The sequence below is a fragment of the Salvelinus sp. IW2-2015 genome, linkage group LG26 (assembly GCF_002910315.2).
Source record: "Salvelinus sp. IW2-2015 linkage group LG26, ASM291031v2, whole genome shotgun sequence".
Taxonomy (NCBI): domain Eukaryota; kingdom Metazoa; phylum Chordata; class Actinopteri; order Salmoniformes; family Salmonidae; genus Salvelinus; species Salvelinus sp. IW2-2015.
The window spans coordinates 33,290,833-33,312,693 of record NC_036866.1 but is presented as its reverse complement, the minus strand read 5'-3'; the positions used below and the strand labels follow the sequence as shown (position 1 = coordinate 33,312,693).

The 21,861-nt window shown below is 45.1% G+C and overlaps 1 protein-coding gene across 3 annotated transcripts; it reads left to right on the top strand.

Annotated features, from left to right (window-relative positions):
- Positions 1-3: 3 nt before the first annotated feature.
- LOC111952337 (alpha-mannosidase 2x) lies at positions 4-21,651 on the top strand. 3 transcript variants are annotated; one of them, XM_023970915.2, is made up of 23 exons: positions 4-274; positions 3,159-3,313; positions 3,997-4,254; positions 4,435-4,579; positions 6,425-6,596; positions 7,006-7,133; positions 7,422-7,595; positions 7,854-8,040; positions 11,429-11,606; positions 11,739-11,941; positions 12,161-12,343; positions 12,473-12,587; positions 12,811-12,881; positions 12,968-13,133; positions 13,296-13,532; positions 13,796-13,918; positions 14,035-14,283; positions 14,368-14,509; positions 15,059-15,192; positions 15,451-15,528; positions 15,852-16,046; positions 16,177-16,290; positions 19,028-21,651. In XM_023970915.2, the coding sequence occupies exons 2-23, from the start codon at positions 3,179-3,181 to the stop codon at positions 19,178-19,180; spliced, it is 3,540 nt and encodes a 1,179-aa protein (XP_023826683.1). In that variant the 5' UTR covers positions 4-274; positions 3,159-3,178; the 3' UTR covers positions 19,181-21,651. The 3 variants fall into 3 exon arrangements, with proteins under 3 accessions (XP_023826683.1, XP_070291342.1, XP_023826682.1); XM_070435241.1 differs by lacking the exon at positions 15,451-15,528 and having other exon boundaries at positions 5-274; XM_023970914.2 differs by lacking the exons at positions 15,451-15,528; positions 19,028-21,651 and adding an exon at positions 16,537-17,099 and having other exon boundaries at positions 7-274.
- The last annotated feature ends 210 nt before the right edge of the window (positions 21,652-21,861 follow it).

Sequence of the window (21,861 nt, the reverse complement as noted above, 5' to 3'; positions counted from 1 at the left end):
GACTTACAATGACCCTGAATCCAGAAAATGAATGGTGACTGAAGTCGCTTATGGACACGTCGGTAGACTCCTCCTCCTCACCTCATTGAAAGAAAAAAAAATGAGGGAGTGGGATGTTTCGGTTCCTATTTCGTCTCTGACACGCATATTCAATCTATGGCTGACGGCGAAACAGAGAACCATTCGGTAGCTATGGATAACCGTCCACGGGCATCATAACGTCAATTTTTTTGTGTCCCGAAAACAGATATTCGAGATGATTCGACTCTGACTGGTAGGTTGATTTCTTTGACACTGAGCTAGCTAGCTAGTTACTGGTAGCTAGGCTAATGCTAGCTAACTGGTTGTGTAGTCAGATAACTAACGTAACGTTAGCTAGCAAACGTTACAGTGTTTGAGCCGTGGGATTGTGCCCAGCAGCTGTCAGTCAGAGATGAGTGAAAACTCCAGTGGCAAAAGGATTGCTGAAGCAAGCTTGCTAATGCAGTAATGTAACAGCACCTGCTAGCTAGCTAGCTAGCTAACACGTTCCAAACCTAACGTAACAGGCGTAAATGAAACAGACAGTCTAACTAGCTAACTAAGTTGTTATGGTAACAGAGAAATGCCAACCCATAGAAATATAATGAATAGAACGGACTTGGACGCTCTAACCCTGACAAGTTGACTGGTAAACTCATTGGTACACTCGCAGTGACTGCCTGGTATTGCGATGCAATAAGTTCCATGGTAATTTGGAATGTTCTACCAATTGATGCTGGATTGCCATGGTGATGTAGATTGTTCATTCAAATGATGCTAGCTGATGTGGCTCTTTCAATGGAATGTATTTTTTTCTAATGTCAGTTGAGTTGACTCACAGCACAGATTGAAGCGTATGTACACTTCGGGGACACTCAAATTGTTTCAAATCTACCCGTTATGCCATCAGTGACTTGAATGGGGATGCCCTGTCTTCATTCTATTTGTGTGTCATCCTGTCATTGTAGATCCTAGCTAATTTAGCTAGCTGTCTGTCAGGCATGACTGCATGAATCATATTTAATGCCTGTGTACGAATGGTATCCTATTTGGAACTACCTAGCTCATTTAAAAATACAATGACACTGACTATCCAATGAAAGCTTTGACTAGCTAGCTAGGGCCATTAATTCAAATAAAATAACATTTTATTTGTCACGTGCAGAATACAACAGGTGTAGGACCTTACTGTGAAATGCTTACTTACACACCCTTAACCAACAATGCAGTTTTAAGCAAATATAGTTTAGAAAACATTTACTAAATATACTAAAGTAAAGTTACACAATACAATAACGGGGATACCTGTACCGAGTCAATGTGCAGGGGTACAGGTAATTGTGTTAATTTGTAGATATAGGTAGGGGTAAAGTGAGTATGCATAGATTCTCTCAGTAAAGTTAGCTAGCTAGCATCGAAAAATGTATTTGTCACTGGGTATCACTAGATCTTGATAGCTAGCTAGCTATATTGATACTTGTTTGCTTGAAAGATGAAGAATTATTGAGTTGCCATGTTATTGTTGCTTCACACCTCATCCCACACACGGGGAAATGACCATTAACTATTCCGGAGCTTTATTCGACTTCACTGATTGCTGCTGTTTTCATTTACAGGTTCAACAAACAAAGATACATTTCCACAAACAGGGATATGTCTTTATCACGTCGGTTTCCATCATCTCTGTATTGATGAAGGGGAATCAGCAGTCAGTGGCCTCATCTTCTTCTTACAAGCTCATGCATGGGAAATAATCAAATCTAGTCTTTGGAGTCTGATATCCTCATGTAGTGATTTATGCATTGCAAAAGATGTGGAGCTTGCAACAGTGACTTTTCCTAGCAAAGATTGCAAGCTCATTTATATTAAAGGCATAATACTTTACTTAGCTAATATCACGAGAGCCTGTCATCTCCATGTTAGGAGAGGTTTAGTCATCATGCACAGATGGCCCAACAAATCATTTTTGAATTGGGAACCATTTAGTTGTTTTGCAGCCAGTGTAAGTGTTGGGTTTTATCATCACAAATCCCCATGGCAAGGCTGTCACTGACAGCCTGTTAGTTGATAGGATTATGATCATACAGGATTTGCTGTTGGAAGGAGGAACACCTGTCTTTCTTTAGCTAGCAAGCGTCCTGAAATCCAGGCCACTGGGTTGTTTTGCTTCTTGGTATACATTCTTTATCTAGATCTGTCTGTGACACTCCTCTCCTACACACTTGCATACAGCCTTTTACTGAGTACTAAAAGCGGGATTACATAGTTGTTTTGGCCATGCTTCCTTAAACTGAGATTATTACCCTCCTGCTTCAGAAAAGGACCCTAGGACATAATTTAAATGTGACCAAGGAAACGTATCTTCTTCTTTTTTTGCCATTGTTGATATGCTTAGGCTTTGTCAAAGAGAGCATCGTAGTRACATTTGTCTCATCCTGGAGTGCTTTGAGCCAAGCGAAAAAGACTATCTAAAGAGCTGGAGGTACCTGTAGCCAAGTCCTTCATTCACCCCTGTTTCTCCGCACCACTGAAGCCATGTGTTTACTGTTATGGCTATGCCCTGGCAGCCAACCAGAGCGAAATGGGACTCTGCCAGTGCTAAAGAATTAGACACAGCCCTGGGAGTTGGACTGGACCAAAGGATTGCACACACATATATACACACACACACACAGACACCATGCTGCGGAGACAGTAGGCTCCCTGTTTGAGCCCTCGCTGTTTAGTGCTTGTTTTTGTGTGTTTTTTTCCCTCCGCAATTCTCAAAGGTTTGGATGGTTGGGAGCACAAGGGCCACTTTGAAGGAGCCCGGCTGTGGTTTGGCTGGAGCTGACAGACTGCTTGCCAGCTACTGCTGATTTAAGTACCCTGTGTCCCTCACCACACCTACACCCCTACATCCACCTTCTCTGCCAACTGTTCCACCCCTGACTGTTCTGGTTAATGGAGGTCTAAGGGAGTGCAGGCAAGGGTGGGGAACTGTTGCTGACACTGGTCCTGCCGGTCACTTTCAGGCACTTTTTGCACTCCAAGGACTGCACTCCACTCTGTCCTAACTAAGGACCATTCCCGCTTATCTTGGAAGTAAAGAACTACAAGTCAAGGTAGTTCCTTTTTTTTTTTTTTTTTTTCAAAAGGCTTTTCTACAGGCTGAAGGATGAAGCTGAAGAAGCAGGTGACTGTGTGTGGAGGAGCCATATTCTGTGTGGCCGTATTCTCCTTATACCTGATGTTGGACAGAGTCCAACACGACCCTGCAAGGCGACAGAACGGCGGCGGGAACTTCCCAAGGGTAAGACATCTATAGACATGGCACCACTAGTTAGCTTGTTAGTCTCAACCCTTGTCTGCAATCAAACACCATGTTGTTGTGATACATCTGTGTGCTGTTACAAGCCAGAGGCAGTACCTTTTTCAAGTTTAATGAACACTTTTCCTTTGATTTTGGGTGACATCAAAGCTGTAATTATCAAACGTAGAATACTCTAGGGCCTAATTGGTGAGATGCACACATGTTTAAATAATTCATATCTCATTCATCCATTTATTTTGTACTGTATTCTGAGAGGCATTGAGCTATTTTCATAAACACACCATGTGTAGAGATGCCCAGCCACCACAGCTGTACTGCTTGGCAGCAGCACATATTTGTGACCTGCAGACCCACTCCAGCAACAGTGTAAATAATGAAGCCTGGATTTGATTGTTTCTTACAGGACAGTCATGTTGGCCTAAACTTGTTTTGTGGCATTTGGCTCAAATAGGACCCATAAATTGTTTGCCTTTATTTATTCATTTACGTATTTGCTACAGCTTGAGTGAACAAGGACCTGGATTTTCACAACAGTGTTTCGTTTGGGGAGGGGACAGTGAAGTAGTGTATCCATCCAAATAGACTTGCTTGCCATGTTTAGCTCCTCCTGTGACGTTCATCCCCATTTCCCCCCCCGTGGCCTTTTTCCTCCTGCATTCTAGAGCCAGATCTCTGTTCTCCAGAACCGCATAGAACAGCTGGAGCAGCTACTGGAGGAGAACCACCAGATCATCAGCCACATCAAGGACTCTGTCCTGGAGCTGACCGACACCGGCGCTGTGTCCCCCAGCGGAATGCTGCCTTTCCGCAGTGCCAACGGCTCCTGGGTCCTGCCCTTCGACGGACGCCCCACTTTCCTCTCTGTCAAGCCCCAGGACTGCCAGTTTGCTCAGGGCCGCCGCGGACAGACCGACCTGCAGGTGAGCTGCTCTCCAGGCACTTTCTGGTTGTTGTTCTGTTGGCCATCAGTAGGCCATATGTGTATGTAATTGTTAACACACTGTCTCTTGTCTACGTGACACCTTAAGGTGAGAGATTACCGATTTCATGTGATTTGCCTCTTCTCACCACTTTGCCAACTTCGGTCTGTTGTCTTCCAGATGCTGGACGTGTACTCCCTGCTGAAGTTTGACAATGTGGACGGGGGTGTGTGGAAGCAGGGCTTTGAGATCACCTATGAGCCTGGGGAGTGGGACAGTGAGCCTCTGCAGGTGTTTGTGGTCCCTCACTCCCACAACGACCCAGGTGAGGCATACCTCAAAAGCAAGTTTCTTCAGAGCACACCTTAGCAAAACGTTATGAGACGGAAAATTAGGGTTTCTTATTGGACGAGGTCAGGTAGTAGATCTACCTTGCTGTTTCAAAACTGCAAAGTGTGATGAAGGGAGGCCTAGCGAAAAGGAATACCTTTTATTTTTTGGGTCTTACCACAATTCAATACATTTTTCATGTTTTGCTATTACCTGCTGATGACAGGATTGACAAATGGAGTGACACAATTACATTAGAATGCCAACGTCTAGGCTATTTTTAGATTAAAATGGCTGTTACTTGGCACAAGATTTGATTTTAGCCAGAGATTGACAGTTCCATTAGATTTATTTACAGCCAGTGTGAGGCCCGCTAGCTAACTTGACAGTTATTGACTTGTTGACCGTGGTAGATCCTGCAGGTTGTCACTCAAGAACAGGAATAGCCATTCATTATGCTTCCATTTGAATTAGAATAGACTTTACTCATTACTAAGGTGTCACTGAGTAAATGTTCACAGCTAGTCTTGGGTCTGCGGAGAGCTATGAGAGACCACTGGGACTGTTGTCAGTGAATCATGCTAAAGCAGTTYTCTTTTGTTCTGGGATGTCCTCCAAAAGCCAGGCCAGAGCTTTTAATGTTTAACAAGACTGCAGRTAAAGTGAAGTAGGTCAAACGGCAGGACTGGCACAGAGTCATAACAAGACCTGCAGACAACGCAATGGTAAAAGGCCCCTTTCACTATGTAGAACGTCCATATGTGAGGCTCTTAAGAGGACTAAAGGCAGTAGTGGAAAAAACACAGTTTTTGGCATTGGACCAATAGGTTTAGTGTGTGTGAGTGAATCAGTCTGACATGAGTCTGGTTCCATCTCCACTCTGTAAGGCACAGTAGCCTGGTCAATCCTGGGATAAGGAGTGAAACTCTTGTTGAATATTTTTGTGATCATTACAATTTGGCTAATCACATGACTACAAGGTGTGTCTTCAAATTGCAAGTCTGTCGTGGCAATGAATGCAAAGTGTTCCTCAAGTGTGTGACGCTTAATATGCATGCTATTAAAGAAAGCGGTTTTAAATTATTACATTGTTTTTATTTTTAAACCCACTTTATATTGTAATAATCAATGCATAATGTAATAATTATTTAATACGCAAAAACTTTAAGTTATGCGTTCAGCATTTACTACATTATTGGCAATTTATTACATTATCAGCATTTATTACATTTTAAATGCCAAAGTTGTTAAATTATTAGCAGTTATTACATTATCAGTTGCTACATGCATCTCATCCTTTGACAATGCATTCAAGGTGGCTCATTGTAAGGCACAGTTTCTGTTCTGTTTAAATAATAAAACGGGTGTTATTTTTAATACCGCGCAGCTGTTTTGTATGGTACTGTACTGCTGACCTGCTCTTACCCCTCACCTAATAATCCCCAGTTTACAATTGGCTCATTCATCCCCCTCCTCTCCCCTGTAACTATTCCCCAGGTCGTTGCTGCAAATGAGAACGTGTTCTCAGTCAACTTACCTGGTAAAATAACTGATAAATAAAAWAWAAAAATAAAAWATCTTGTCATGGCGCAATCCAGAATACACTATAGGAAATGGTACAGTACAATACAGGGTCACATTTTGTAGACCCATAAATGCTTTGAAACAGCGAGGTAGCCAAAGCCTACCACAGGAACTTTTCCAATAAGGAACTCCCATTTTTGTTTTCAGTTTAAGCGTTTTGCTTCAGTACTGCCAGTGCTACTGAACAGGACGCTGTTCCTCCTGATCTGTATTGTTGTGCTCATCACCTCTGTGCTGCTGTCTCCCATCCCGGCAGGCTGGATAAAGACATTTGATAAGTACTACACAGACCAGACGCAGCACATCTTCAACAACATGCTGGTGAAGTTGACTGAGGACCCACGCAGGAAGTTCATCTGGTCCGAGATCTCCTATTTCGCAAAGTGGTGGGAGAGCGCTGACATGCACAAGCAGGAAGCCATGCGCAAGTAAGTGTCTCACAGGCAGTACTAGCTCTCAGGCATCTTACTACTGCCCAAATGGATTCTTCCTTATTGTATTTGAGCCGTCTTTTGAGGATTGCCCACATGGGGGAAGAGTCAATAGTGCCGGTCTTGGTAGATTTGATTTCAGTTGTTTTCTGTAATTAGGTAGACATTCACAGCTGGACGAGTTCCTAACTAGCAAAACAGTATATTTTCAGTATCACTTATCACAGGCTGTAAACAACCTGCCAGGCCACATTAGCAGGGTGATCTACAGTAATTAAATAATGTGCTCCACATCTGCCTTGTCATAGAGACTAGATACTCCTGACATAGCCTGCTTTCTGGTTAATGCAGTGGCTCGGAGTAAGAGTTTGCTTTTTCTCACCTCCCTACTGTGTGGATGTCTCAGGCTAATCCTAGGAGGTCAGCTGGAGATGGTGACTGGAGGCTGGGTGATGAGTGATGAGGCCAACGTTCACTACTTCGCCATGATCGACCAGCTCATAGAAGGCCATCAGTGGCTGGAGAAGAACGTGGGTAAGTGACACGTCTGCCCTCTCCGAGACACTTTTTCTTATTCATGCAAGGGGCTTTGCACCCTAAGGTTTGGAGCAGAAGCATTTGAAAGTTAAACTGATTCAAACTCTGAGCGGATAACTTTGCAACGACACCTTTTTTGCATATTGTGTGAAATCCTGTATGACTTCGGACATAGTTCTGTCTTCTGTTCCTGTATGAGTTCCATTAAGATGACATAGAAACTGTGCACCATGCTCTGTTGTATTTTCCATGATGTTAACCCTCCTGTGCTGTGCCCTACCGTAGGTGTGACCCCCCGGTCAGGCTGGGCTGTGGACCCCTTTGGCCACAGTGCCACCATGCCCTACCTGCTGAAGAGGGCCAACYTGACCAGCATGCTCATCCAGAGGGTCCACTACTCCATAAAGAAGCACTTCGCCTCCAGCCGCAGCCTGGAGTTCATGTGGAGGCAGGCCTGGGGTCAGTGGCTGGCTGGTCTGCTGCCAGGAAAACCATCTCATCTATTTACACCATAATGTGCTTTTCTCTCTGGAATACACTGCCACTCTGGACTGTCTTTCAAAGTCAAATTGAGTTTGTGGGAAATGTGGCAATGGTCAATTTATAGTTTGAACTAAGAACAGTAACTGTGTTCCTTGCTTGTATTTGCATGGAACTTTTTATATTCACCGACCCCAAATAAGTCAACTATTTTCTTCCTTTTGTTTGTATTGCCAGACCAAAAGTCGGGCACGGACATCTTCTGCCACATGATGCCCTTCTACAGTTATGACGTGCCACACACCTGCGGGCCGGACCCCAAGATCTGCTGCCAGTTTGACTTTAAGAGGCTGCCAGGCGGCCGGGTCAACTGTCCTTGGAAGGTCCCTCCGCGGGCCGTGGTGGAGGCCAACGTGGCAGAGAGGTGAGCCAAGCAGAGAGCCTCCCCGGGGCTTTGTACACCACACTGCTGGGGGGGAATGTGGGTCAAGGAGCATTTCCAGGGGCTGTGTGGGGGGATTGGGGCTGAGAACAGGGAGTGTGSGTGCAGAAATACAGGAAAGATGCAACTGGCTTTGAAGACCGTCACTGCAACTTGCTTGTCAATCACTAGTTTTGTGTAGAAAAAAGAAATGCTTCATAGAACTCTACAAAGCACACATTCCAGAGAGAGGCTAATAGAAAATAGTTCTCTAACTGAAAGCTATTGATTGCCTTTTTCCATTATAGGTCTTTTTTTTATATCTTCCATTTTCTAAGGTCATGTACAGTCATCTATTGTCCTGTAACACTGGCATTGCACTGGGATGCACTCACACATCTAAGAGATGTGATTGAATATGTAATGCATTTCAAAAGAAGACATTTCTGCACACTGCTTGCAAGCTTTCTTCTTTTCATTCAAATGTATGCTTTGACGAAGGTCACTAAACAGAAACGTTGCTATTGCCAATAATGTCAATATTCTAAAGCAGATATTCCCAAACCGTTGGGGGTACGCCAAATAAAAATGTGRTTCCCATTTAAAAAATAATAATAATAKAAATAACTTTTCTTTTTTTTCACATATTCAAACAGTCCATTTATATTTTCCAAGGGGCTATACATTTCGCWGAGTTTTTTTTCTCGCCTGAGTAGCCTCATTTTACTGCCAAAAATAAAATTAAACCTACTGTTCAGCGAAATAACAACACAATGTCAAATACACATTAGCCTAGTCAAATAATTAACATCCAATCACATTAACCGTTACTCTCTCGCGGGAATTCCACTTAACGGTCCGTATGTAGCCAAGCGTAGCTGCTGCTCATTCCATTTGCTCGAAAATTGATAAATGTTTTAAAAAAGTAAGGCMCGCATCCATAGAGACACATACCAGCTCTACTGGTAGTACTGATACTACCAGCAGTACTACACCTGCACCTGTCGACGACACAAGTTGTTCTGCTTYCACGAGCACATCCAATGCTAGCTTCAGTAATTCTACATTTATTGTTAACCCAGCTAACATGGACCCTGACCGTTGTGAATCTGATGCAGCCGAAGAGCTACTGCCCCTTTACCCGGGAAAGCACCAAACAACAGACGGATGTTGGACCATCGAAGAAGTGCAAATATGATGAGAACTACATTGAGTTGGGGTTCACTTATATTGGGAGTAGTGCCTTTCCTCAGCCACTGTGCAATATGTACAAAAAGTACTATCTCACAACTCGATGAAACTTTCCCTCATGTGCAGACATTTAGAAACACAACATGCCAATTTGAAAAATAAGCCACTGGAGTTTTTTGAGCGAGAATTAAGATGACTTTCGAGTCGTAAGACATGTATAAAAGCAACAGATACCATTAATAAGAAGGGGCTAGAAGCATCTTATATGGTGAGCTACCGAGTGGCTAGGACAGGCAAGCCCTATACTATTGTGGAGGACTTCATTCTTCCTGCTGCCGCGGATATGGCTGGGACAATGCTGGGGGAAAAGGCCATAAAAACTATACAGACAATGTTATCATCAAACAACACTTTCATGACACATCAGTGACCTGGCAGGGGATGATCTGAAACAATTACTGCTTCGCACACAAGCCAGTGAATTCTATGCGTTACAGTTGGATGAGCCAACAGACGTGGCAGGCCTGGCACAGCTCCAGGTATATGTCCGTTACGTTAATGGGGGGTCAATTAAGGAAGACATCCTCTTCTGGAAACCAGGACAACAGGAGAGGATATTTTTTAAGTACTGGACAGCTTTGTGACATCAAATGGACTTTGGTGGTCAAGATGTGTTGGTATCTGTACTGATGGCGCAAAAGCCATGACAGGGAGACATAGTGGAGTGGTAATGCGCGCGCAAGCAGTTGCTCTCGATGCCACTTGGGTTCACTGCAGCATCCACTGAGAGACTCTTGCTGCCAAGGGAATGCCTGACAGCTTGAAAGACATTTTACAATGAAAAGGGTTAACTTTGTTAAAGCAAGGCCCCTGAACTCTTGTGTAGTTTCTGCATTATGCAGTGACCATGTAACCCTTTTACAACATACAGAAGAGCGCTGGTTATCAAGTGGCAAAGTACTGACATGTTTTTTTTAATTGAGAGGCGAGCTTAGTGTGTTATTTACTGACCGTAATTTTCACTTGTCTGACTGCTTGCATGATGACGAGATTCTCGCACGACTGGCCTATCTGGGTGATGTTTTTTCTCAAATTAATAATTTGATTCTAGGATTACAGGGACTCAATGCAACTGTATTGAATGTGCGGGACAAAATTGAGGCTATGATTTAAGAAGTTGGAGCTCTACTCTGTCTGCATTAACAAGGACAACACACAGGTCYTTCCATCATTGTATGATTTCTTTGTGTGCAAATGAACTCAAGCTTATGGACAATGTCAAATGTGATATAGCGAARMACCTGAGTGAGCTGGGTGCACAATTACGCAGGTACTTTCCTGAAATGGATGACACAAACAACTGGATTTGTTATCTCTTTCATTCCCTGCCTCCAGTCCACTTACCGATATCTGAACAAGAGAGCCTCATCGAAATTGCAACAAGCGGTTCTGTGAAAATTTAATCAGAAACCACTGCCAGATTATTTAATCAGAAACCACTGCCAGAGATAGGGTTTCGCTCAAGAGTTTCTTGCCTTGGCAAATCGCACTGTTAAGACACTGATGCCCTTTGCAACCACGTACCTATGTGAGAGTGGCTTCTCGGCCCTCACTAGCATGAAAACTAAATACAGGCACAGACTGTGTAGAAAATGATTTAAGACTGAGCCTCTCTCCAATACAACCCAACATTGCRGAGTTATGTGCATCCTTTCAAGCACACCCTTCTCATTAACCTGTGGTGAGTTATTCACAATTTTTGATGAACAAATAAGGTTTTATATGTAAGATGGCTAAATAAAGAGCAAAATGATTGATTAGTATTATATAATTATTTGTGCCCTGGTCCTATAAGAGTTCTTTGTCACTTCCCACGAGCCGGGTTGAGACAACACACTCATTCTTATGTTTAATAAACATATCGTGTGTGTGGCAGGCTTACAATGATGGCAAAAAACAACATTTGAGAGTGCGCTGACCCTGGTGCTAGCCCCTCTAGCACCAGGGTCAGCGCACTCTCAAATGTTGTTTGCAGCTGGAGGTTGAATGTTTTAAGGGGTACGGGACTATAAAAAGTTTGGGAACCACTGTTCTAAAGCAAGCACTGTTCAGGAATTTATTATTTTGAATCCTGTAATACTGGCACCCACAAGCCACAATTGTGATGTTAATCAGTGTGTAACCTCTCTCCCCATCCTAGGGCCCACCTGCTCTTGGACCAGTACCGAAAGAAGTCCAAGCTTTTCCGCAGTAAGGTTGTTCTGGTTCCACTGGGAGATGACTTCCGCTACGACAAGGCCCTGGAGTGGGACCAGCAGTATCTCAACTACCAGAGACTCTTTGACTACATGAACTCTCACCCCGAGATGCACGTGCAGGTCAGAGACCAAGCCCACAATTCTCTGGCTCTTCTGGGGAGAGGTCTGTTAGTTATTGAACATTAGTTTTGGATGGATGTTTAGAGTGAATCTAAAATGTCCTATCTCACCTGTGTTCCTATATGTCTCCAGGCCCAGTTTGGGACCCTGACCGACTACTTCACTGCGGTTTACAAGGCCAACAATGTGCCCCAGGGTGCCAGACCCCCAGACTACCCAGTGCTGAGCGGGGACTTCTTTGCGTATGCAGACCGCGAGGACCACTACTGGAGCGGCTACTACACCTCCCGGCCCTTTTACAAGAGCATGGACCGCGTGCTGGAGTCCCATCTCCGGTAAGGTCAGATGGAATCAGACAGACATGGCTTCAATACACCTGTGAAACAGCAGGTTGGCATCTGAGCCTTACACTCAGTCGTTAATTCAACAATGTTAGCCACGTGTGTAGGTTTCAAAAGCTAAATAATTGGAAGATGGAAACCTGTCCTGCACACTGTCAAAGTTTGGGAAAAATCCAAGTCTTTGTTAAAGTATTCCTGTGTGGTGTTCCCAAGGGGGGCAGAGATCCTGTTCAGTCTCGCCGTGGCACACGCTCGCCACACAGGCATGGAGGGCCGCTACCCCACTTCAGACTACACCCTGCTGACGGACGCAAGGCGTAACGTCGCCCTCTTCCAGCATCACGATGCCATCACAGGCACCGCCAAGGAGAACGTGGTCATTGACTACGGCAACAGGTCAGTGGCTAAGAGACGCAGAATAGAGATGTGCCTGGTTTGGGGACACTGGTTTGATAAAAGACACTCATGTCTCCAACTTCAAGAATATTAGGATAATGTGTCCTTTGTCCTTTGTGTCTCCTGTAGGTTACTGCACTCCCTGCAGGGCCTGAAGAGAGTGATCATTAACGCAGCCCACTTCCTAGTGATGAAGAACAAGGATGTGTATCGTTTCTACCAGACAGAACCCTTCCTAGAGACGGTGAGGGAGAAGGACTGGGAGCGTCAACCTGTTCATGACATGGAGCTCTCTAACAATGCCTTATATAAGACTTATATAAGCTATTGTAACACTATCTTCTCTTTTCTGTCACTTTCCAATGGGATTCTGTGGTAGACAGGAGTTGTGATCTACTACTCAGTGCTTCTCTAGTGTAAGCAATCAGTGCAACTGACGATCACATACTCGTATCCTTATCCTATAGGATGACCGACGTGCCACCCAAGACTCCCTGCCCCAGCGCACACTTATCGAACTGGACCAGTCAGGACCCAGGTAACCCCCCCCCCCTCCACTCTGCACCAGTACAGGCTCTCATGGGTCCGGTGTTTGTGACTGATATCCCTCTGTCTCTCCGTCAGGTACCTGGTGCTATTCAACCCGGTGGAGCAGGATAGGCTGTGTGTGGTTACAGTGTTGGTGAACTCTGCCAGGGTCAGGGTGCTCACAGAGGACGGACAGACCCTCCCTGTGCAGCTCAGTGCCCAGTGGAGCTCTGCTAGCCAGATGAGTGCAGAGGTCTTCCAGGTGTGTGTGGTTGCTGGTTTAATTTGTGGTGCTCTCAGTGGCTACTTAATGGGCATTGCTTGGTACTTCATTTGACAGATGCATTGATTATATTAGGTGTAGCATGAGTGCCTCGGTCTGTCTGCCGTGTGTGTGTTTAACTGTGTTCTCTCCTGTCTACAGGCCTCCTTCATGGTGCGTCTGCCTGCCCTGGGCCTGGCTGTGTTCCACCTGTATGACTCTGCCGACACCCCCATGACGCTGCGCTCTGAGACCCTGCTGAGGCTGTCTGGTCGGGGGCAGACTGCCCACGCTGTGGATCCCCTCCCCCTCCGCTCCCAGACGGCAGACCCACAACCCTTCTACATCTCCACCCAGGCCCTCACACTGGGCTTCTCAGGAACCACCGGCCTGCTGGAGGTGCGTGGAGGGGTCGAGGCCTGGCTGCAGCCAAGATGGTAGCCTATGTAATGCAGTACTTTTGGCCAAAGTCCTGGACTGTCATTTGGGGATGCAGCCACTGATAGGCTCTAACAGATTTGGAATTCAGCCTAAAAGTTGACTAAAATGATAAAATTTCTCCAAGGCCCTTTTCTCATTTGATGAATTCCAAATAGGCAGCACAGACTCATTTGGTTGAAGTGTAATGTATAATATGGTCTCTCGTTCTGTCTCTCGAGCAGAGTATCCGTCGTAAAGACGACCCTCAGGAGTTGAAGGTTCAGATCCAGTTTGTGACATATGGTACTCGGTCCTCCAAGGATAAGAGCGGGGCTTACCTCTTCCTGCCTGATGGAAAGGCTAAGGTGAGCTAGCTTTAAAACCCTCCTACCTCTACTAGAGATACAGTAAGTTACATGTAGACCATTTTAGGATCAGTAACCTGCCTCAATTAGAGAAACACACTGTCTCCATCTTTCAGCCCTACAGTCAGAAGGAGCCTCCGGTGGTGCGTGTGGTGGAGGGACCTCTTTTCTCTGAGGTAGTGGCTCTCTATCAGCACTTCCAACAGACCATCCGCATACACAATGTGCCAGGTGTGGACGGTCTGTCTCTGGATGTCACCACCATGGTGGACATCAGAGAACAGTCTAACAAGGAGCTGGCCATGCGACTGGTCACTGACATCCAGAGTGACGACACCTTCTACACAGACCTCAACGGATTCCAGGTCAGACCACAACACACACTTTACACTATAGAATGTCTGATCTTTGGCTTCAACATGTACCTCGATACTGTAATGTTTCCACAGATGCAGCCCCGGCGCCGCCTCCTGAAGCTCCCCCTGCAGGCCAACTTCTACCCAATGACCAGCCAGGCCTACATCCAGGACAGCCAGCACCGCCTCACCCTGCACTCTGCCCAGGCCCTGGGTGTCACCAGCCTAGAGAGCGGTAGGGAAGGACCGCTCCTATGTTGTTTTTTTCTTAAAGGGGAAATCTGCAGTTGCTACATACATTTTTGGATTTATGAAGTAATGATATGTACCCATTGACTCTTTAAGAATATAACTTATAAATGCCCCATGAGCTTAGTTGAACTGTCGAACCCAAAATATAAGCTTGTCTTAAGCCAATGTTTGTAAACAAAGTAAATATAAACAAACACTATATACCCTCAAAACATGATTACAACTATAATTTTGATATCATGGTTTGTGCCAGTCCTTGCATCTTTAGCTCTGTCTATGAATTTGGTTATATTACTCCAGCCCCATACCTCAGCTTTTTTTACCAAAACAGAGGCAGGGAAAATGACATTGACCATCCATAGGCAACCCAATTTGAAGAAGACAATGCTTTCTTTGATCATTGTCTGAACGCTCCCAACCCATAGGAATCCCCACCCAGTTAGAATGGTGGAAGTCCTCAATGGGAATGTCAATCATAAATCGCATTCTATCCAGATTCTATGATAGAGCTCTCTGCTTTTCCCTACTTCAGGCCAGTTGGAGGTGATTCTGGACCGGCGGCTGATGCAAGATGATAACCGCGGCCTGGGCCAGGGACTGAAGGACAACAAGAAGACAGCCAACCGCTTCCGCCTCCTACTGGAGAGTAGGTCCACTGGCAACAAGGTCAGTCAGTCTAGAGTACTCAGATGGAAGTTACTGGAACTTCCTGGATCTTGTTTATAGGTGTCATATCCAAGCAAATGAAGCCAATCTAGTCTGAGTGGAAACAGTGGGTAAGCCAGAAATTCTGTTTATCAGCAGTTGTTGAAAATGTCTCATCTCTCATTCTGCGATTGTTAACCCCTGTCCCTCCATTCTTTTGTCACCCCCTTCCATTTATTTTTGTAATCTTTGTCTGTCTGCTCTTCCATTGCACTCCAGCATGCTGGCTTCTTTGCCAAACTCTCCTCCATGTTTCACTCGCTCATCACAATCACTCTGAGAGGCGGTGCTCAAGAGGTAACGTTGCCACGGCAACAGTGAGGTTGCTAGCTACCCAGCCGTAGCTGGCAGGCTGTCTGTCTGTGTAATCTGTGCTATAGCTGTAGTTCTTAACTTTAGTTTAACCTGTGTTTTAGCTGCCCTCTACCCTGTAGCTCAAAGGTCTGCCATAGCAGCATCCTGGAATTGGATATGCGCTTAAAATAAAAATAATTGTTTTCAGCTGTTCAGCTCTGCAGCTTCCCTGCTGTGTTGAGTGCTGAAGCTAAGCAGGGTGGGATGGGGTTAGTTGTCAGATATGMCCCGTGTTGTCTGTTGTGACGTGTTTCTCTGCCTCTCAGGTGGTGGACAGTGGACCAACCAGCTTCCCCTCCCTGCTCAGTCACTTGACCTCGGCCATCCTCAACCACGAGGTGATTGCGCTGCCAGTGCTGCCCAAGAAGCGTGGCATCCCTCCCCTGCACACCTTCGCCCCCCTCACAGGGGCCCTGCCCTGCGACTTCCACGTGATCAACCTGCGCAGCATCCAGCACCAGGTAACTAGAAGTGAAGTCATTCTCTTGTTTGTGGAGCGTCAATATACTGGAAGATATAATACATGTAGGGTTCTGTGTGTTTACCATTGATGCTGATATGTTTCTGCTTTGCTGTTTTTGTGACGTGTAGCAGGACACCCACTCCCCGTCTCCCTACACGGCCCTCATCCTGCATCGGAAGGGTCTGGACTGTGACCTGGAGACCCCCAACCCTGGGTTCAACTGTACCACTTCCGAGGGACAGGTCAGTGGTCCTCAACAACACGCACACATGGATCACCACAGATACAACTGGGGCGATAGTACAGTGTGTTGCACAGATGCATACAGCACTGCAGTGGGAGTCATTCTAGCAGTCTGGAAAGATTATTCTCTGTGTTAGACATGAGGAGTGACTGGACAAATTGTTCTCTCATACACACTCTTTCTACCTCCTCTCTTTCACAAACTGTATCCATCTCTCGCTCTCTCTCCTTATCTGTTCCTCTAGCTGGGTGTGTCTTCTCTGTTCCGTAAACTGGACCTCCAGCTGCTGCAGCCCGTGTCTCTGTCCCTGATGTACTCCAGCCCCCCTCTGGCCAATGACTCCTCCATCAGCCTGGAGCCCATGGAGATCTCAGCCTTCAGGCTCAAACTGCTCTAGCCAGGCTCAGATAAACACATCAGACCAGACACACCCAGGCCAGGCCTGGTCCCACCTGGTTTTGTCTGTTCAGTTCTAGTCTATAGGAAGACTGCCTCCCAGTGAACAGAGGGGTAGCCAAGCTGGGGCTTCCTGGTCCAACCTGTGTATACAACACATAGTACACTACACCACTCTACACTAAACCACTCTGCACCACACCACACTACAATACACCACACACACCCTGAACTGTAAAGTCAGCTTTGAAGAGCAGGTGTCCACCATGACTAGACTATAACTGCAGGGGGCAGATGGCTGTCAGACACACAGTGGCTGTCTCCAATCTATCTCAGAGAACCAGAAACCTTTGGTGATTTAGTTTTTGTGCTTGTGATAATAAAGGTGATGTCTTTATCACAGAACATATACTGGTGGTCTTCTGCCTTTGCATTGCAGTAGCAATGTCAAGTTAGTGGAAACATAATTTTTCAGTTTTTAAATTAACTTTATTTGTTTTCTTTAAAAAAAAAATCCTTGACTAACTAATGAATGTAAATATCACATGTATAAGGACCTTGGAATGACATGGCGACCGAGTGCAATTTGTAAACGCTTTATTTTTGCCACGTTCTAGTCAAAACTAGGAAACTGGTTGTAGTTATACACGTGCCGCTTTCAACCAATTAGCAAGTCGAACATTTTCGATTTTCGTAGTTCCGACTAGCACATGAATGCGGTGTTAGTTTGGAAGTTTGGACAGCCTATCCACCCGCTGCAGACTAGAGAACTGTTAACTCCATTACGAGCTCATCACTGCTCATTGAACTTTTATTGACTGCATTGACCGACTGAATGCAGTCGTGAATGTTTGCTCTCTCTATCTCTGCAGTAGAGGCGCTGAGGCTATGGCTCTGTAAGATACTGTATGTCAAGCAGAGTCAGTCACTACCAGGCTGGGGATTAGGTCTCTCTCTAAGGAAATACCAATCCCCACGCTACTTTTTTGTTTTTAGTCATCATTATCTCCCTATTGCATGACTGTACGGCCTGCTATCCTTTCAATCCCCCCTTGCTTGTAGATGGTCTGAAGACTTTCAAACTTTTCTTACGTGAGCCTCTCAAAGCTATCATGTCCGGATGAGTTGGCTGTGGAGGACCTGTGATGGAATTTAAGTTACGTTTGTATTTAAATGCTCCTAAAGCCATTCCTGTGCTTCTTTGTATGTGTACACCAATCGATGGACGAATGGTGGTGTGTCCTATACTGTATGCAGTATAAGAAACTACTATGATGACGATACCTCATATTTAACATATGACACATTGGTATGTATATTGATGTGGAAACTTCTGTGAAGATACAGTATGCTAGAGGAGTAGTAAGATCCAGAGTGCAGTATCAGGGACAAGGTATCTGTTCATAGCACTGTACTGCTAATCATCATTAATGAGTCTGTGTAGTGGGGTTGGAGCATCTGGCTTTCAAAGCCAGGCATGGAGACCCTGTTTTTAAAGGCAGGATCGTGGTTCAACCTTCCCTTCATGATGATGTGGAGACATGGTCCGGTGAACAAACAAACAGGGATCCTTCAGGTCTGACTTTGACAGCGAGTTTACATCATCATAAAACATCTCTATAGCCTTGATCCTGGTGGGGTTAAGGTACCTGTCTATGATTCATTTCTGCCTTGTTGGTGTGGAAGGCTAAACATCAGTAGCTTACATCAGTAATGGCAGATGCACTGTTTATCAGTCATTTCTGCCATTTCTCACTATACGTTTCTCCTCTACCATCTCTTAGACCACATATGTCAGAGTCAAGGCCCGCGGGCCACATCCGGCCCGCGAGAAGGTTTTTTACGGCCCCTGGGATGATCTTGATTTATTATTAGAACCGGCCCGCAGRCCGCAGCAAGCCGGCAGCCCGCAGATCTTTTACACGCACCAATACTACATTTCCCACAATGCAACGGTGACGCACCGAGCAGTAGGCTGCTTCATTTCAATATTTATTGGCACAGCAGTCGTCAGCATCACAGTAAAATTAACTTTCAGATACCCATCAAAAATGGCAAAACGGAAGGTGGACACTGAGAACCGGGGGTTTCAAACAAGGTGGGAGTCGGAGTATATGTTCACGGAGGTAGCTGGAAAACCTGTATNATAGTTACTGTAGGTTACACACATGGCTCACCACAGACACAACTGGATAGTTACTGTAGGTTACACACACGCATGCAATTGGAGTCATTATAGTAGTCTGGAAAGATTATTCTGTCAAACACACTCTCAACCCCTCTTTCACAAACTATATTTATTTCTCTCTACATCTCTCTCCTTGTGGCTATCCCTCCAGCTGGGTTTGTCGTCTCTGTTCCGTAACCTGGACCTCCAGCTGCTACAGCCCGTGTCGCTGTCCCTGATGTACTCCAGCCCCCCWATGGCTAACGACTCCTCCGTCAGCCTGGAGCCCATGGAGATCTCAGCCTTCAGGCTCAAACTGCGCTAGCCGGGCCCAGATACACACCTCCACACCAGTCCAGGACCAGACCAGACCCACCCAGACCAGTTTTGGTCCCACCTGGTCCTGCTCTGTTCAGTTTTATTCTATAGGAAAACTGCCTCCCAGTGTACAGAGGGGTGGCCACGCTGGTGTTTCCTGGTCCAACCTGTGTATACACTACACACACACACACACGCACGCACTACACACCACACGCACTACACACTCTCTGAACTGTAAATTCAGCCCGTAAGAGCAGGTAGCCTTCATGACTAGACTCTATCTGCAGGGGGCAGAAGATGGCTGTCGCAGACACAGACAGACAATCTCAGAACCAGAAACCTTTTGGGGGTTTTGTGCTTGTGATAATACAGGTGCTGTCTTTATCACAGAACAGCTATTGGCAGTCTTCTGCCTTTGCATTGCAGTAGTGATGTCAAGTAACAGAAACATACTTTGTTTTAAGTTTTTAAGATAACTTTATTTGATTTTTTTCTATCCCATCCTGGACTAACTACTGAATGTAAATATCACAAGGATAAGGACCTGGGAATAACGTGGCGACGAGTGCAATTTCTAAAGCTTTATTTGGTGTGGACAGTTTAAAAAATCTATATTTAATTGATGGAGCCTACCTGCGGCGAACTAGAGAACTGTTCATTCCATTAGGTGCTCATCACTGCTCATTGTTTTCTATTGACTGCATTAACCGACTGAATGCAGCTGTGTACTAGCAGTGTGAATGTGTGCTCTCTCTCTCTCTCTCTCTCTCTCTCTTTCTCTCAGTAGCTATGGCTCTGTAAGATACTGTATGTCAGGTAGTCACTCACTCTGTAGTCACTACCAGACTGGTGACTAGATCACACACACTACGGAAATCCCAATCCTCACGCTACCCTTTTTTTCAGTCATCATTATCATTATCGAATTAACTGGACAGCTTGCTATCCTTTCAACCGCCCGCCCCCCCTGCCTGTAGATGGTCTGAAGACAAAGCTGTCATATCCTGATGAGTTGGCTGGCTGTGGAGGACCTGGAATGGAATTTAAATGATGTTTGTATTTAAATTCTCCTAAAGCCGTTCTTGTTGTGTACTATCCTGTATGCAGTGGAAGATACAACTATGATGACGATACCTCGTATTTAACATATGACACATGGTTATGTATAGTATGCTGCTGTGGAAAACTTCTGTGAAGATGCAGTATGTCGGAGGAGTAGTGAGTGTGTAGTGAGACCCAGAGTGCAGTATCGGGGACAAGGTTTCGGTTCACACTACTGGACTGCTAATCATCATATTAGTGAGTCTGTGTAGTGGTGTTGGAGCATCGGCGTACTTATCTCCTTGTTTCAAAGCCAGGCATTGAAGGCCCCTGTCTTTGCAGGGAGGATTGTGGTTCAACCTTCACTACCTAATTATGTGAAGACATTAACAGGGGTCCTCCAGGGCTGACTTAGGCAACCAGTTTACTTTTGCATATGTGGTCTTTTTTTWATTTTTAAATCAGCTTTCATCATAAAACATCTCTATAGCCTTGACCCTGGTGGGGTGAAGGTACTCTATGATCCATATCTGTCTTTGGTAGTGGTGGTGAAGGTAAATCATCAGTAATGGCAGATGTACTATGTTGATATCGGGCCACTCTCTCTGCCATTTCTCACTAGATGTTTCTCCTCTACCTTCTTCCCTGCCTCTTCAACCATCCTAGTATCAGTGGAGGCTGATGGGAGGATCTATTCGGTATGGCTGAAATGGAATGAATGGAACGGAGTCAAACATGTCATTTCCATGTGTTTGATACGTCCCTTTTTTAAATTCCATTCCAGCCATTACAATGTCCTCCAATAGCTCCTCCCACCAGCCTCCACTGCCTAGTGTCCAATGCTACATTTCCTCTGGGCTTTTTATATTTCTCCACCTTGCTCTCCTCTGTTACACTTCCCTCACTACATCCCTGATGTTTTACACTCCTTCTTCCTCAGAACACACTTCCCTATGGTCCAACATTTTACTCAACAATGCTCAGGCACTAGCCTGGTCCTATACAGTGTATGTGCAGTAGCCAATTCCTCTATTGGTATGACAACAAAAGAACAGAGTGGTGGTTGAAGTACCAACACACTGGACCACCAGACTACCAATGTACCTGCATCACTTTTCAGGTTGCATTTTCCCTCTGACTATATGTTCTACCATGACATGACACTACCACTGTACCTAGTACAGCACTCTCCCCTGTTGTCCCTTTCTCCTCCTCTATTTCCTACTGTCTGTGTGTCCGAGTCACTCTGTAGACTTGTCTTTTGTATGTGATTTGTTGTAGCACTTTTTTTTWGTTTAAGATGGAATTTATGAAGGACTAATTTGATGTTTTCCTCMGTTTTTATTTCTTCCTGGATGTGTGTTTCAAAAAAGATGCATAGAAATCAATTGCAGACAAGGTGGAGACACAATAAAGATCAAATATGATACTTGGTATGTGTTTTGCCACTGCTTATTTTCCTCTTATAACCAACTCTTTATGTTAACACCTTTTATTAAAGGCCCAATGCAGCTGTTTTTATATCAATATCGAATCATTTCTGGGTAACAATTTAAGTACCTTACTGTAATAGATTTCCATTTAAAATGGGCAAAAATAGGTTTTTACCTATCATTTTACTAGGACTGTCTCGGAGTGGGAAAA